Raw genomic sequence first — 17,377 nt, 5'->3', positions numbered from 1 at the left:
AGTGGATACTGTAGAGAGCCTGTAATCCACAAAGATGATGGAAATATAACACCTGCTTCCTTCTATGTGCACTACAAGTACACCTTCAGATCATGTTTTCTGTTGAAAAGATTGCAGGCTGCTGTCCCCAGCACAGACCTAATAATGCTAATCTGGCAGACCAAAAGAAAAAATAAAATGATTGAAGTGGCATGATGATTCTATATTGTTACAGTAATTATAATATAGTTTTGCTTGACCCATTATCTATTTCTTGTGTTTATTCCACAATACAATAGCAATGAAATATACATCAAATACATCTTCAAGCCTTAAAAGTAAGGTAAAAACGTAATAAAAAATACAAAATTGCACAAAATCACATGAAGTAATACGACTTAGCTAGTTTTTCTAGGCAGGAAATAATACTGTATGCTGTCGTATAATTTGAGAAAGACTTAAGGGTACTAAAAATGCAGGTCTATTTAATATGCAAGAAAATGAGGGGGTCTCTTAGAAAATGTGACTGACATACAGTATGTGCTCACATTTCTACTTGTAACCCTTGAAGTAGCATCGTTAGCACATGAACAAAAACTTACTAATGCACACGCATTATACATCATTTCCCCTGACTATATCAAGTCTTTTCCACCCGTTTCCAAGATGCTCACTCTTGCTCAAAATACAAGCTGCCTTCCGACACTAGAGATGAATATTCATGCTCCCAGCAATTAGCCGCCGCCACCCGCACACTACAGCACTATCCTATGCAATAGCTGTCACAAAAAAAACAAGGATGTGTGCGGCCATGTGTGTCTAACATTGAAGATGAGTAAGTGTGCACGGAGAAAAAGAACAGCAGCTGTGGCATCAAATGCAGTCACAGCTTTCTAACTTCTGAACCAGAAAACAGAAGAGGAAATGATTTGACGATGAAAAGTCTCGACTGAGCCAAGACACCGTGAGATGATTTCTAACAGGGAGTTTTGCACAGGAGATGCTTCAAAAAGTTTGTGTTGACTCCAAGGGTGACATTGCTCTTAGTGAGGCTTTTCAGACATAAAACAACTTCAGCGAACCAGAAGCACAACAACAACAACAATGTTCTAAAGCTGAAAGAAAATATGTTCCCGTTTTTGTGAACAATAACCCAGGAGAACGGATGTGCGTGGAACATTTAGAGGTGACTGGATGGATCCCTGTCAATGAGATGTTGTTTTGTTTTTTTAAATGTCAGCATTTGCGCACAAAGTGAAATTTGCAAACGTGACAATCAACAAGCACACAGCGGAGGACACAAAGCCACAGAGTGACTGCAGTCAGAAATAAACTGATCTAAATTTCCTGCAATAACATACTGTCTCATCAAACACACACACACACACAGCAGGCTGTCTTCTCCTGCTGTCATATCCTCCATTGATAATAATGACAGTGATTAATATAGCTGGAACAGAGGGAGTCATAAATCACAGAGTCTTGCCCCCTAATTCTGACTCACTGCCTGGGCCTTCATTTGTGTGTGTGTGCAAGGGTAGAGAGGTGGGGGAACTTGTTGTGGGCTACGCATCACTGGATATGTCCACTGACACCTTAATGTGCTTGGCTTGTCTGAGGAACCCCCACAGGCAACCTGCTACACACAGAGACTCCAAAAATGAAGGGAGTAGTGTGTGTGTGTGTGTGTTTTATGAGAAAATGTAAAATTATGGCATATTTGAGGCCCTGCTCCTCAGTTGCTGAGCTTTTCCTTATTCCTCTGCCCATTCTTCTTTTGGTTCTATAATTTTCCACCTCTGCCTCCTTCATCAAAGAATACCTATGTGTGTATGTGTGTGTGTGTGTGTGCGTATGTGGGTGGGTGGATGGGTGGACACAGTCATGATGCAGCGAGATCATTAAAAATATGGGAATGGGATCAGTAAAAGGCATTTGAGAGGGGAGGACTCAATTTGGGCTTAGATAGAAACATGCAGTGTCTGGCTATAGCAGCTGATGTAAGGATTTAAAAAAGTAGGGATGGGGGCATGGCAAGATAGATGGAGGGCAGAGGATAAAGATGAGGGTAAGATGGAGGGTGAGCGAAGGGAATTGCCCCCTCTAGTCATTAGTGCCGGGGAGGGGGGTTTAGCTTGGGGGGTCTGGCAACCATAGCACCCCATTCTGCTTAACCCAAGCCAGCTAACCATTAATGGGGATCAAACTCAGAGAGATGAAGTGGTGTGTGTGTGTGACACAGAGCATGTGTGTTTGTGGGGGAATCTGAAGCAAGACACATATTGGGTGGATAGAGGCAGGATGTCCTTGAGTGGGAACAGTGTGTATTGGTGTGTGCACGTGTGAATGAAGGGTGTGAGCTTGAACTTAAATTCTTTTTTTGAACTAGGGTCTATAAATAACAATGTATTTGTGATTGTGTTTCCCTCACAATCTTAGCTGCCTGGACTTGAGCTTCTAGCAGATGTGTATATTGGTATATATTTCATTCTAAAAGATATGTCACACTTTGTATCCCCTCATAATTGTACAATAACATGTGCTGTTGGCACCTCAAAACTTGCAACAAATTTAATAAGGTGAAGGGTTTTGTTCAAGTGAACAAGTGAGCTGCAGTCCTAACACTCAAAATTCTTGGAGCTACTGTATGTGCAGTTTATTTACAAGAACAAGCAGCAACGTAACATTACAGAAAAGACCAGATTCAATTGGTCATGGTCACTGCATGTGCATGTTTACTTTCAAACTATATTCAAACTATATAAGGTAATCTTTTCGGATTTATTTTCTAGATTAACAAACAAATAAATCATCATCGCACATTTTCTGCATCCTTTTAATATTAGACCTCTTCACAAAACACTTCAAGTCAGGCCTTCTTCCTGTCCTGATGTAATTTATGAAAGACTGAGGCAGCATGGGGGGTTTTAAGTCAACTTGCCACTATTACGCCTCTGACCTGCTGAGTGAGTAACAGAGTCGTAACGGTCGATACATGAAATGGTAAGCCGGCATCGTGGCTCAAGAGTGTGATGTAGTGATGACAAATGATCTCTGCGACTAGCCGGCTGCAGGATTTATTATGGCAGACGTGTGACACACATTTTATGTGTGGTGTTCCTCGTCAACACTGCTGAATAACACTCCGAATGATAGAAAGGAGAACTAGGAGTCACTATTGCTCCAAGCCATATTCTGAATTTCAACTTAATGATTTAAATATACCAAACAGACCACAGACATATACCTCATGTCTTTTTAATGTAACAACCAATTTTACTGCAGATCATACAAAGATGTTCCCAAGATGTACCACCCCAGTTTCCTTTCTCGCCCCTCCCTCCATCTCTGCTTTTTTCACTCACCGCACTAATGAGACAGAAAAACGAGGGGAGCAGCTGGGCCTGGGGAGCGACAGAGATGCGACATGCTCTCCTCCACCTCCCCACTCCCCAACCCCTTCCTCCATGCATCTCACCATTAAAGTAGAGCAACCTTCACCAGCGGTGGGGCTCCTAATGACCACATGTGCGCACACACACACACACACCACATGTGACCTGTGCTGCTCCCTCTATGTCTCTGTGTGTGTGTAATGTCTTGATTATAAGTGAACTGTCAGGGTAGTAACATGTAGCTGGTGTGATTCTGTGCTGCTGTGCAATTAAATCCAATGGGAACATGTTGTGCAGTAATTGTGCAGCAGATTGGTAGGTTAAAATATACACAAATATTGACTAATGGGGTGAGGTCTGCTCTGGATTGCATCTTCAACAATGAACTTACCTGTCTGTCAGTCAAAGTGTAGATGTACTGCTGGTCCGGGCTGAACAGCATGTCTCGCAGTAAGGGACTTCCACTCTCACTGACGGTCACCTTCTCATACAGAACTGCTGGGTGGTTGGAGCTCACAGAGTTCACCAGAATCTGTAAGAAAACACATAAGAAAGGCTTGTTGAAAGAGCTATCTACAACAGATATTAAGATATTAAGATATTAATAATGATAATCTTTCCACAGAACTCAGTTGATCTGAACTTTAGTCTTAATATACTGTTGAAATCGGTAATAAATTTGTTTACTTTAAACAAATGTCACAAATTCTTTCACCCATTTTTGCAACTTTTGCAGCAAAATAACTTATGTCACATTTATTTTCATTCTCACGACTTTAATGACTCATATTCCAACAAGAAATGATTGTACATTTGCACTTCTTAGGACGGAAACCTAATAACTTAATGCACCTATAGACAAATGGCACTATGCCACAAAGCAAAACTTAGCTCAATCACACACCAAAACACTTGCTGATGCTCAAAATTCATTAGTGAGATTCCAAGCTTAATTTCCCCAGATTTGTAACATAATGGTGCAGATATAAGACAGGAGATTGGCTGGCATCAGGGGCTGTGAGCCAAAGTCATCTCAGCAGCAAATGAAAAGCACAGAGCGTCAGAGGGGGGGAGGGCAAGTATCAGCTCTCTATTACTGAGCTTTGTAGACTTGTGTCGCTATCAGCCCACAGTGACAAGGGAAGGACAGCAGACAATGACTAGCTGGAAAATGATCCTGGACATACACACAGACACACACACACAAAGACAAATAGGTTCACATCCAGATAGATGGAGAAAGATAGGATGAAAGGGTGCATACATAGACAGACAGAGATGGATGTACAATGGTAATACTGTATGCACTTTGATTTGTACACACACAGAGAAACACATGGTTGAATGCTGGAAAACACACACACTTTATGATGGAAGAATTTATTTACAATCTCACCAAAAGAAACCAGAGGCAACAATCCCATTATCTCTCACTGCTTGGGTGTGTTTGTGTCTGTCCGCCACAGCGAGATAGAGAGATAGAGTGAAAGAGCTCATAAGGCTGTGATAAAGCACTGGAGATGGGAGGAAATATGGATGTTATTATCTAGATAATGGGCCCGTAAACAAAAGATACATTTCATTCACGGATGGCTCCCATCTAGATGTACAGACGCGCAATGCCAACACACAGTTTTATTATTTATTTATTTATTTATTTTTGTCTAAACAACAAGTACAGGGAATAAAATAGAGGATGACATCCACAAAGATGAAGGAATAGTTTTTGTTCTCCGAGCTTCCTGCATTGTTCTCTCGCTTTCTCCTACAAATATGAGGCATTTCCAGTTCACTGGCTAATGATGACCAGTCCAAACCCGAACTGCTTTTGCAGATACAACAATATCACACAGAGAATGATAGTCAGTCTTTCTATCAGCCGTCTTGATTCCTGTTTGTTTCCACCTGCCTGTCAGTTTGTTCTTTCTCTAGTTTGAAGAACACCCAAATCACCAATTGGTCTAGTCATGTTTCATTTTACTTTCCTCATTGCGGATTAAAATAGACCTAATATTGTATAAATAATATTAATAATAACTTTGTCTTTGTTTCTCTTTTATTCAGGCTTTCCATTTCCAGCTGAAGATGCAGTTCATGTGCAGTGCAAACATTAAAAAAATGTGCAGCCAAACCAATAACAATGAGAGACTCAGGAAAAAAAAGAGGGGGGTGAGAGTCGGTGACGTGTGAAAACGTCAGTAATAAATCGTTTCAATCAATTCATTCTACAGGCAATGCAGCCAAGGTTAGCCTGAGAAACAGAGAGAACAAAAGACTGTGGAATATATAGACTGAACAGATGGATGAAGGGATGAAAAGGAGGATGGATGGAATACATAAAGAATGTCTACATAAATCAGTCTCTAAAAACGCTGTGTACATTTCCAGGCAGAACAGGTTTGAAAAGTTTAAAGCTAGAAAAAAAAGAGCAGGGTGAAAACAAATATGTGGACTGAATCGCATCTTATGTATTTATTGTTATTCATGTTTCTCTACAAGCACCTGTAGTGTGTAAAAATGCTTTAAAAATATCACCGGTTTAAATCTGGGTCAATGCACAGCTTTGTGGATGCATTTAACCAAACTGAGAAATTGATGCAACACAAAGTAATGACAGAAGAAGGTGATGCTGTTTCATTGTTTTTTTTTTCTCTGTACTGCTTAGATTTCCACTAAGTGCTTGATGGATGGATTCGCAGAATGATGCTGCGCTTGTGCTTTCTACAGAAGCACCATCACTATTCTCTTGTCAACATGTATAATGTAACATTAACAGACTTTAAACACATTAGAGGCATCGCCATAAGTAAGCGGGGCAGAACAGCAGGAAGGAGGCAAAGCAGAGAAGAAGACTGAGAAAAAAAAATAGAACAAACCACAGGGAGTTAAATTACAGCAGAAATTGTGTTTATCTATTTATGAAGTTTATGTATAAGTTCAAGATTATAGCCTGATGTTTTATTCAGACTACTTCCATGACCAACAATTGCTCTTCCTTCCTGGAATGGGAGTGGTTGTTAGCTCAGAAATAATTTGGGAATAAGATGTGCTCTGAGGAACCAGGTCCCTATAGTGCCCTAAACAAATAATTCAATTTTTAAACCAAATACTTGAGGAAAACTAATTCAAGAAAAACTGCAACCCACTTAACTGGACTATTAATTCAACATCCCTAAGAGACTTTAAAACCATCTTTGATATTTGATATGATATTCAGAAACAAAATCATTGGGAATATGACTGCAACTAAATAAACCAACACTTTACTATCATCATTATGGAGTCACCACCCATCACCATCCTCCTACAACATCCAACTTTCATTTTTCATCTGTACTATAAGCATTAACATACAGTATCTCTCAGCGTGCCGATCCACCAAAAAGCCCCCAGTGTTGGGTTTTATCTGTGCCAGGCAGGCCTGGTTAGCTCTGATAGAAACACTGGTGATAGGGAGCCTGGCAAAATGAGGCTGAGAGAGTTGGATGATAAGACAGTGGCTTGCCAACGAAAATGATGCCTGTCATAGCTGCAGGTTACAAGTGATTTAGCTCATGTACGTTTCAGAGATTTTATGGCAGGGATGTATTATAGGATGAAAGGGAAAAGGAACAAGGGAGAAAAGCAAAATTGAAGGAAGAGATTGAAGAGGCTATAAAGGAGCTAAATATGTAGAAGAAGAGAAGCAGAAACTTTTCTTCCCCTCCCAAAAACTACTTCCTTTCTCCAAACTATTAGAAAACTCAAATAAAAAAGGGAAAGAAAAGTATAACAACAAAAAAAGGGATAAAAATGTTCAGTGAAAAAGAACCGAACTTGTATGAAATGTACCAGAACGCTCCAGGTGTTCCTAGGTCTGTCTGAGAGCTGGAGAACACCGAACTTTTGGTAATGGCTCTGACATTTCAAAGCCGTGTGCGGACATACAGCACACTCAGTTCTCTAATGGCATGTTGTAATGAACACACACACAAATAGGAACATACACTCCAAAAGAAGCGATAAACTTGACATAACTATGTGCAATCATGCATAATGGCAACGGGCCCCGCATTCCTGGCTTTGATGTGACAGGGGGCCCCCAAGTGAATGTGCGCGAGTGTGTTTAGGGGGCCCCGTTGAAATGGAATTTAGCGCGGCCCTCTACAGAAGAAAAGAAACGAAAGAAAGCAGACAGAGGGTGATAACCAGGAGGGAAAAAATGATGACAGGGTTCCACAAGCTTTGAATTGTGTGAAGCAGTCATAAAAAATGAGTGAGCGAAGAGCAGAACAACACCCTGAACTGACTTGTGGCCTTGTCTTCCTGGCACATTTTAAGGCCCCATTGTTGTCAACGTAATCACATAAAATGATTAAAAGCTACAGAACAGCTATGAAATGGACCTCCAAGGCAGACTTTTAAGTCAAAACTAAAGTATGAGGCTTAGTTTTTAGGGGAAAAAAAAGGATGAGAAGTACTTTAGGAGGACATAAAAAAGGAATGATAAACATTTGATATTTTTAGTGCTCATCTGGTGATAATATGGATTTATTTACCATGAACCACAGGACACCCTATAATTTGCCTGGTTTCACTTCTCAGTCAAATCTTCTCACAGAACAGTCTATTATTTTGGGTAATTGGAAAACTACCTACTTTTGTAATAATGTCTTTCTTTGTCTTAGTAGTATCCCATTTTCTGTTCTGGCATTCACTTTAAAGGCTAAAATCACTATCACTTTTTGAGCTTGACATAACTTCAGATGAGAGACACAAACAAATCTATCAGCTGCCCCTGAACAGCAGCAGGTTCTATAAGAAACAGAAAAAAACCCTTTCTGTGTTGCTGAGTGCGCAGGCAGATGTGTTTTCAGTTTATTAAATGAACTGTAGGGTTAGAGCTACCTGAAATTGTTCACTCAACGCATGAACTGCTAGTGAGAAGAGGGCATCTCCTCAATATATAAAAACATATTTCAAAAACACAAGTTAGAAGGTAGGCGCAAATAGTTTATCACACAATTACAATAGGTTTAAACAATCTTATTTTTTTAAAGACCTTTTACTTCTAATCCAATGAGGTTTCCACTTTAAACTTTAAGTGCAGAATTCCAAACATTCAGACTGCAGTGAATTGCTTTGTTTTTGTGAGATGAACTCATATGCAAATTGCTCTACCTTTACGCCCTTTTGAGGGTCGTTAGGGACTTTGTTGGCCTCGTCTAGTTGCTTTGGTCACATGCATAAAGGCACAAATTGGTGTGAAACCATCTGGAGATTAGAATCAAAGCTGCATTGTATATTGTCTTTTATTCTAATACGCTGGAAAGATGAAACCTGGGACCTCCTCCTTTGTTTAATATTGATCTTTCTCATTTGATATAGATAGCTTCTTTCACTCCTCTCTCAAACCATCTGTCTTCACTGTCCAAATGATGAACATTACTATCCTCAAAGGACTGTCCCTTACCCTTAAAATGTAAAGCTCCTTGAATGAGAATCAAGACATCTTTAAAAGCTGGAAGCACTTAAAGAGCACAAACCTCCATTAAGCCCATAGCGTCATTAAAAAATGGTCCAATAGACCATCAAAACTGAATGAACTGGTTTTTGTGACAACTTCAACATTTCTTGAAAATTTCATTGAAAACTTTTTATTAGTTTTTAAGTTATTAACATACAAACAAACAAACAAGCACTACCTAAAACATAACGTCCTTGGCAAACATATATGAACATATTATCACCACCATGCTCTGGAAGACTGAGAACCTTCACCAGCACACACTAATAATTGCTTTGATACTACTATTGGACAAATTGTGTTTCAATTGTACTCTAAGTTGGAATTTCCCAGTTCCAAAATGGAAAAATCTACTAGAATACCCCAGAAATTGATATTTTGACAAACCTAGATCTCAAAATCCAATATAGCTACTCGTGAACAAATTTGGTTGCCTCAGTAATAAGCCTTTTATTTTCACTTGTGTTAGTTTGCATCTCATTAAATAAGTCACACTCATTGTACTATACTCTCTTTATTAGGAAGCATGTTGTCACAGTGTTTGAATGTGTAGGATGCAGAGAAACACATTGGTATCGACTGGTATTGTAGTGTCATAGTAGTTAGCCATTGAGTCATTCAGTGCAACAATTAGCAGATTTTACTGATTTTCCAACTGAAATGCAGGTTAATTTAGTTTTGACGTCATTCCCAGATCCAAGTTCTGGCTTCCAAAATAAATAGAACACGGCAAAAGCCTGCAGTTCTTCTAACAACTCTCTCTCACACACACACACATTCCTAATATATCCAGCCGCCACACTGAAGAGCTTAAAGTAAACCTTAACCATATGTGGGTCAGACACTCAGACACCGAGCAGACTTTTATTCACGAGAACCATTGCAGACAAAGAGAAATTATGACAGTGATGGAGGTGTCCCCTCAAACACACATGAATGTGAGCCAACTGGGTATCAGAACACCATATGCCTGATTTATTTTAAGGTCAATGAAAAGGTGCAAATGCACACATAAAGTTTTACTCAAAAAAGCTTTACTAGTGTACTAGTGCACAATTAAAATATTAGAGAGTCACTAGGTAGAAGGAAGATCAGAAAAGACTCAGACTTCCAGTGATTATATGATGAGACTACTAAAAAAAAATCTATTTAAAGCATCAGCTCCAGTAAAGAAATATTCACAAAATCCCTTAATGACAGTATATTACATATTTTGAACAATTATGAGTTCTCAAGTGCTCATCCATCAATATCTAAAAAACAATTCATTAAAAAGAGACATTTTTTTTTAAATGAAACATCAGAAAATTTCCAAAAGATATAATTATACAAGATGTAATATCCTCAAAAAACTAGTAGCAATTGGGATGAAAACATTAATTGTAATTGTATGAGGATTAGAATTTACAATGCAACAATGATTTTTCTGGATCCAGATGCACCTGACCCGCTCCATCACTGACGCTGAACCTGTCATGAAGCACTCAGCGGCGTAATCCACTCTATTCTTTCATATCAGGTTACTAGCGATGCAGATTCTTATTGACTGGCTTTTGGTATTCATCCACATGTCTGCACTGCTATTATTCATGTGCGAGCCTGTGGCCTTTCACCAGCAGCGCTCACGAAAGGTCACAGACTTACACACTTGTGCGCCAACACACAGGCGCAGCTGCAGAAGCATGCAACAGGCCATGGAGGAGAAAAAAAAAATAAGAGGACAAGAAAAGGAACAAAGACCTGAGCTACATGTGGCATAATTCTCTTGGCGCATATGCACACATCTGACACTGTAAACACGCTGGAGGAAAGTGAACTACTTTAGCAGCAAATTAAACCTATTCATCACCGCTAAGGCCTTTTAATCCTCATGCACGCTGAAATTAAAAGACCTTGTCGCTGCTTTCCATCTACTCCTGCGTCTTCTCGCCTTCTCAGCTGACGCGTTTCTTCCCCTCTCTCCCCCCAACATTCCCTGCTACAATTTTATCTTCCCCTTTCCTACCTTTTCCTCCCTCCTCTCCCCCTCAGAATTAAATGCCTTTAGCTAGCAGTCGTCAGATAAGTGCGTGTAGCGAGTTGCTAGACACGGCGCAGCGGCAGCATTTCATCTTCCACCCATCACTAAATCACACTAACTCAATCATCAGCATGGAGACACACACACATGCACACCAAGCTGCGAGTGCGAGAAGCGCAGCATCTAGAGAGGTGCTTTACTATGACTGATTTTATCAGCTGTCATGCAAACGGGGGGAAGAAATTGCACCACAACATTATCATATACAATAAGATGGGGCTTGAAGATATAGTTCTCCAATTGAATACCTTTTTAGTGTCACGACTGAAATGAGAAAAGACCTCCTCTTACATTCAACTCAAATCCCCGTATGGGATACCTCACTCGGAACAATATTACACATTTAGATCAAAGACTGTTGAGAGGATATTCATGCTAAAGACATAACATGCACACATTAAAAGGCTAGATTTATTATGTGGGTGTGCATATGGGTGTGTGCATAGAAGAATACAACAAGTCACTTTGGGATGACTGCAGAGCCAGTGAGAAAATGGGGAAAGCTCTGCTAACAAGCTGCTCACCACCTTATCGAAAACAGGAAGGTGGGAAACTAAACAAACATAGGGAAAAGAGCTAAATGCATTGAGGCGGTGGTGATAGTGGTAGGATGGGGGTTCTGATGCAATCATACAGAGTGTGTATGTGACAGTGTAGAGAGAAGTGGAGCACGTCCAAACGCAAAAAGAGATCGGCTGGGGAGTAGAGTGTTTGCATTGTGTGTGAGTAGGAGCAGAGAAGGATGTGTTCGCATGAAACAAAGTGTGCGCACACTTCGTTTCTTTTTTTTTAATAAAATATGGGACAGTCACATCAATTTACATGAGAAGCAAAGTGCCTGTGTACAGTAAATACATGCAAGTGAGCAACTGTACATAGTTAATCTGCATCAACACTGATTAGGAGCTAGAAGGAAAAAAAAGAGCATAAAATGCACATAAACTGACACACTCCTACTCTTTATGTGAAACTATGCAGCACCACTTGACCCACCATTTACTGACTAGATCAGCCCGTTCAGTGGGATTACAGCGAATGGGACCTCATCTTCAGCTGTAATTACTGAGGCAGGTGTGTTTATGAGTGTGCGTGTCTTCCTATGGGAGAGCCAAAGCGATTACATGGCCACTGGTGCCTCTAATAACATCTTTTAGGGGGAGTGAGAAACAGAAAGGAGGGGTGGGGGTGAGATGAGTGATTTCCATCTTTCTTGAGGACAAGCAGAAATATGGCAGAGACATTCGATGGTGGTTTAGATGTGGGTCTGTTTTGGCTGTGATGTTATTTAAGAGTCTGCTTTAGAGAGTGTGTGCAGATGTTTGCAATGGATGTAACACAAGAGGCTAATGGGAGCCTGGCCAAAACCACACCTCAGAATAATGTGTGTCAAATCATTCCTGGCCACAAATGCCAGCCACTCTTTCTCAGCCTTTTATTCCTCCATCCTCCCCCCTCTGTTCAGATTCACTTCACCCTCGTCCTGAAAAGTACTTCTGGGAGAACCACTTTGGTCACGTTAATCTTCTTCTCTTCCTCTTTAGTTTTTGTTTTCACATTTTGCTTCTCGTCTTAATCCGGCTCTTTTTGTTTAAGTGCTGTCCCTCAACGGTGCACTGCTCCTCTGACTTTCCAAAACACCAAGCAAATAAGTAGAAATAAAACTCTTTCACAGCTCACACACCAGTAAAAAGCACATCATCAGCTAGTGACAAAGTTTCAAGTTAGGTGTTAAGTTACTGTGAAAACAGAAAACTTGATTATATTTTTAAATTTTGGGTATAGAGAGAGAATACACACAACATGCTTGGCAGTTTTAAAGTCGGAGGAATGTTGATGGTGTTTAAAATGAGCTTTTATAGTGTGGTTTACAGTGATTTAAAGCTGTGGCTGGCCTTGTGGATGTGCTTGTACTTTTTTAGAGCTTTTCTGGATTCAGTTTTACTTTTTCTTCTACCCTAATCTATATACTATCAAAGCGGGAAATACGCTTCAAAATATACTTGATGTTATCTGACAAACACAAACCCCAAAGTCCTCTAATTTAAGATCAACATCATAAAGACAGATTTCACAATGAAAACAAAAACAGAAGGGATTGGTGTTTTCTTCCTTGCCCTTGATCAGCAGTGCAATGTTTTTAGGCTTTACATAATTGAAACAGCAGGAAAAATAAATGTTTGGAATTACTGCAGATGAATGTACAATGCCAAAAAAAGTATTAGAATTTCAGCTAAATCACATTATTTTACAGCACAAATTAAACCAGGTCTTGATTTGATTTATTATTTAACATATCAGTGAAATGTACCATCATCGAACCCTCTCTTGGTGGATAACCGGGTCCAAAGTGTCGAGTTCACACACAGTGTTGTGATTGATTTCTGTTGAGAAGGGGCCAAAAGTCCCGACAGGACCACCCTAAATCTGCCCTCTCGTACAATCTTCTTCGGCCTCACTAAATACTTGACTACATTGTGAGTCTGATTGTGTTCTTATGAGTGTGCATATGTGAACAATCACACCAGTTGTGTTTTGTCCACCAACACACTTCATATGTTAGGGAGGAGCCTGAAATGTGTCGGCATAGCAACCTCAAAACAATCACAGCATGGAGCTATTGAGTAAGTGAAAAGAGGATGTCAATGTGTGTGTGTGTGTGTACATGTGTGAGTGTGTCTAACACATTACAGAACAGTGTCAGTGAGGGGGCGCTCAGAAAATGAACTCTGGGCTTGAGTCAAAAGTCGAAAAATGTGTGTCTTCACTTCTGACTTTAATGGGGAGGTGGTATGTGACCTGCAGGTCTGGAGGGGGTTCTGCTGTTAGTTTAACACGGCTGGACTGTATTTGTGTTTGTCCGTGAGGCAGAACTCTGTTTTTCTTGGCATGAAGCTAAACGTAATGCCTTCTGCTGGGAGTCAGAGAAAGATGTCTTGATGGATGAGGCTAAAGTCATTTTTGCAGTTATTCTGGATGAGGAGTGATAAATGTTTGAAACAAAAAATACCTATAAGCATTTATCGCACGTTCTTGGGGATCAGAAACCTGTGTGTATTTTACAGATAATGTTGACTGATGAGCAAACTTAGATTTTTATCAGAATTCTTTTAGCATGCAAGACATTTTGGTATCCATCATTTTTGCTTTGTCTCTTTTTTGGTACAAGTTATTCATTCAGCATCTCCACCCAAGTAAAGACAACATTTTCCTCGGTCTGAAACCAAAAGCACGCCTGACTTTGCAGAACGGTGAAACAAAATATAACAATTTTCCTCTCCTAAGCCATCTTTCAAACATTCAGCTCCTTTTCCCCAGGTGAGGCCACCCACTTTTAGGACCCGATTTCTAACTCTTGTTAAGGGAGAATCCAGAATAAAGTCCCTGGCTTAGGTTCAGGTCCACTGCTGGGAATCCACCTCTGAAACCCAAGGAGGAGGAGACAAAAAGCAGAACCCGAATAAGAGCTGGAGCAGTGCAGCTTTCATTACTCTCCTACACTCCTTCAACACTTTTTCCTTCTAACAATTTATATCTGCGTTGTTCATTCAGCAATCATCTTCTCTTTAGACGTTTACACCTCACTCCATCTCGTTCCTTTCTTCCCTCCAGGCTCATTCTGGCTTTTTCAGTGTGTTGTAATGGCCCGTGGGGAAGGGCTTGGCTGCTGCCCACCAAATACAAGAAACATGACTGATTTAGGAACCAAAAGACTGGACAGAGAGAGAGAGAGGAGAAATGCTCCCTTTTATGTGTTTATATGAAAGACATGGACACACAGGGTGAAAAAGCAGGAGAGAAGTCAAGTCCAAACTGAAATGAAATGAAATTATGTCAGCAGTGAGGGATGAGACTAAGCTGTTGAAGTCATCCACACTGGAGACAAGGGAAAAACACACCCATAGCTCTAACTGCCAGTGTATATGGCAAAGATGAGGCACAGATGAAGAAAGTAAATGGTACATTTTAGCAACAGTGTTACTTGGACACTCACTAAAACCAAATAATTATTCAATGATGTTAATCATGTAATGACTCCAGTGGAAAGGCAGTGCAAGTTGACATCTTGTTCACTCCGACTTCCTGTATTTCACAAGGAAAAAAAAATGATGTTGCGATTGCTTAACATTTAAAGTTCCTTTTTTTATTTATAAAACCGGTGAATTCAGTATATCCTGAGGTGAACAGGTCATTGTGATGACTTGACTCAGCATACAACTGCTATAAAGAAGTAAAGAGTGAAGTCATCTTTGTGATAAGGGAGAAAAAAAAAGAAAAACAAATACAGATAACACATTGACAGGTACATTCCTTGGCATGTGTTCAAAGCCAGGTGTGCCAGTACGATTCACAACAAAGACTGCTGTGTTCAGAGTTTATCCTGTCTGCTTCCATCTCAGGTGCTGAGAACCTGATGTTGATTTCAATCTAACTCCACCTCCATTTATGAAAAAAAAACACCACCCATGGGTCGTTGCCAGCACAGAGGGAGTCAGTGCAGTGCGGCAGCAGTCACTGGTGGAGGGACTGTAAGGAATGTGGTTTGCTCTGTTCATTTCTACACCTGCACACACTTCCATCCATTTCTGACAGGCTGATTGGTTATCAGGTCTTAAAAACAAGTTGATGACAAACGCTGTGTGTCAGAGTTTTGGGTGTCAGCGAGATGTTTGATTAAGGAGTTCCTGCAGGGGATCCTGGTTTGTTTCCAATTGCTATTCGACTGGTAAATTGATCCACCCTGTCTATAGCACAAAAGGTATCGCTTTCAATTATAGCTTTTAGTACGAAGGCCTTTTACATGAAACTGGATGTAGCTGATTGCAGTGCAAAAGTTTGTACTGTTTGCCATACAGCAGACGTTGTGTTCCTGCCAATAAGAAAAGCTGCAGGGAATTACATCATTCACTCACTGAACCAGGACGTGGGTACAACTTTTCTGCCTCTAGGCTTCTCTGAGTTGGACTCATTTTATGGTTATATATGTGTGTTCTAAACTTGGTGTGTCATACTCAGAAAACATCTATTAATACCTCTACTCTACAATGGGTTCACAGGGGGCACAGAAAGGTATTATGTACAGCTGAGGAAGTTACGGAGTGCAGAAACAACCACAGATATGCTCAGTCCCCTCTACTAAAGTGGTCACGAGAATAGACATAAGCAGGTGTACACACACACACAGAAACATACACTCCAGACATGCCACAGCAGCAATGCCGGAGCAGCTGGTGCCACCAGGTGGAAGACAGAAGCCCCACCTCTGGTTTGGCCTGTAGCCATGGCAACAAAACTGGACCTGACCAATAACTGCTATGTCTCGAGAGGACACGGGGGAGGCTGTGTTTGACATCTAAAGCTATCCAGATGATGCAGCCCACCCACGATCAACCACATTCCTGCCAAATGATGATAATTAGAAGCTGTAAGTGACTTGTTGTATCTTTCTATTGGTGCCTGATTTCATTCAGGGCCAAGTGGCTCTCATACAATTAGCATGAGCAAATCTGGCAACACCCAAACGCTCTGGGACAATACCAACCACAAAGTTATTGAGCCTTTTGTTTTAAACTGGTTGTTTCCCACGTGGAGAAATTGTGTGATTTATATTACCATAAAACCCATAAATACAATAAGATGTTGTGATGTGCTGAAAGCGTTTAGTCCCAGTGTCAGAAATAGGGAGGATAAAAGAGCAAAGATTAAAGGGAAAATACGAGCTCAAGAAAAGCAGAGTCATGAGTGTGAGACCTTTGGAAACCAGAGGCTAGCAGCTGCCTGTTACTTCCAAATCATTTGTATGTTTTTTTTGTCTGTCTGCACAGGAAACAAAGGAAAACGGAGTTTCTCCTAAGTTGTGGCTTAACACTCATTCTTCTGTGTCAACGAGGAAGGGCAAGATGGAGAAATGGAAGGGGTAATTCAAGAGGAAGCGAATCAAAAAGGGTCTGATGCACAAAACCATAAAAAAGATGTTGAGACAGGAAGACCTGGCCTTTAGTCACATATGATCAAAAACAAAAATAAAATATGAGATGAAATATAAGCTTCCTCCCACCTACGAGTCTGCATCATTACCTCATTTAGATGAAACAGTCTTAGAATAAACTACTAAATCATTGAACACAAGGTAAAATTAATCCTCTTTATTTTCCATTGGACATGCAGAGCAGCTGTCACATCAGTGTAGACTGGGACTATAGACCATGTTTATAGCCTAAAGGCTTGGGCTGCACCATGCATGTTCCATTAGAAGAGACCATATACTGATGATACACTACATTATTAAAGTATCTTTTCTTTTCCCTCTCTCAGTGATAGCAGCATAAAAACACAATCATTTGAAAACAGACAATAGGAAACAGCATAAACCTTAGAAGTCTGTGCTTCACTGTCAGCATCTAAGGAAATAGCAGCTCT

General features: G+C 40.3%; 1 protein-coding gene across 4 annotated transcripts in view; it reads right to left on the bottom strand.

Annotated features, from left to right (window-relative positions):
- Nucleotides 1–17,377, bottom strand: part of LOC108239867 (plexin-A1) — a 182,883-nt gene that overhangs the window by 95,215 nt on the left and 70,291 nt on the right. For all 4 annotated transcript variants that reach the window (XM_017422867.3, XM_017422869.3, XM_017422868.3 and 1 more), the window contains exon 4: nt 3,766–3,906. In XM_017422867.3, the coding sequence (XP_017278356.1) occupies nt 3,766–3,906 (141 nt within the window). The remainder of the gene's footprint in view (nt 1–3,765; nt 3,907–17,377) is intronic.

The sequence above is a fragment of the Kryptolebias marmoratus genome, linkage group LG4 (genome assembly GCF_001649575.2).
Source record: "Kryptolebias marmoratus isolate JLee-2015 linkage group LG4, ASM164957v2, whole genome shotgun sequence".
Classification (NCBI taxonomy): domain Eukaryota; kingdom Metazoa; phylum Chordata; class Actinopteri; order Cyprinodontiformes; family Rivulidae; genus Kryptolebias; species Kryptolebias marmoratus.
The sequence above is the reverse complement of the archived record's forward strand: the minus strand, read 5'-3'. Positions and strand labels throughout refer to the sequence as shown.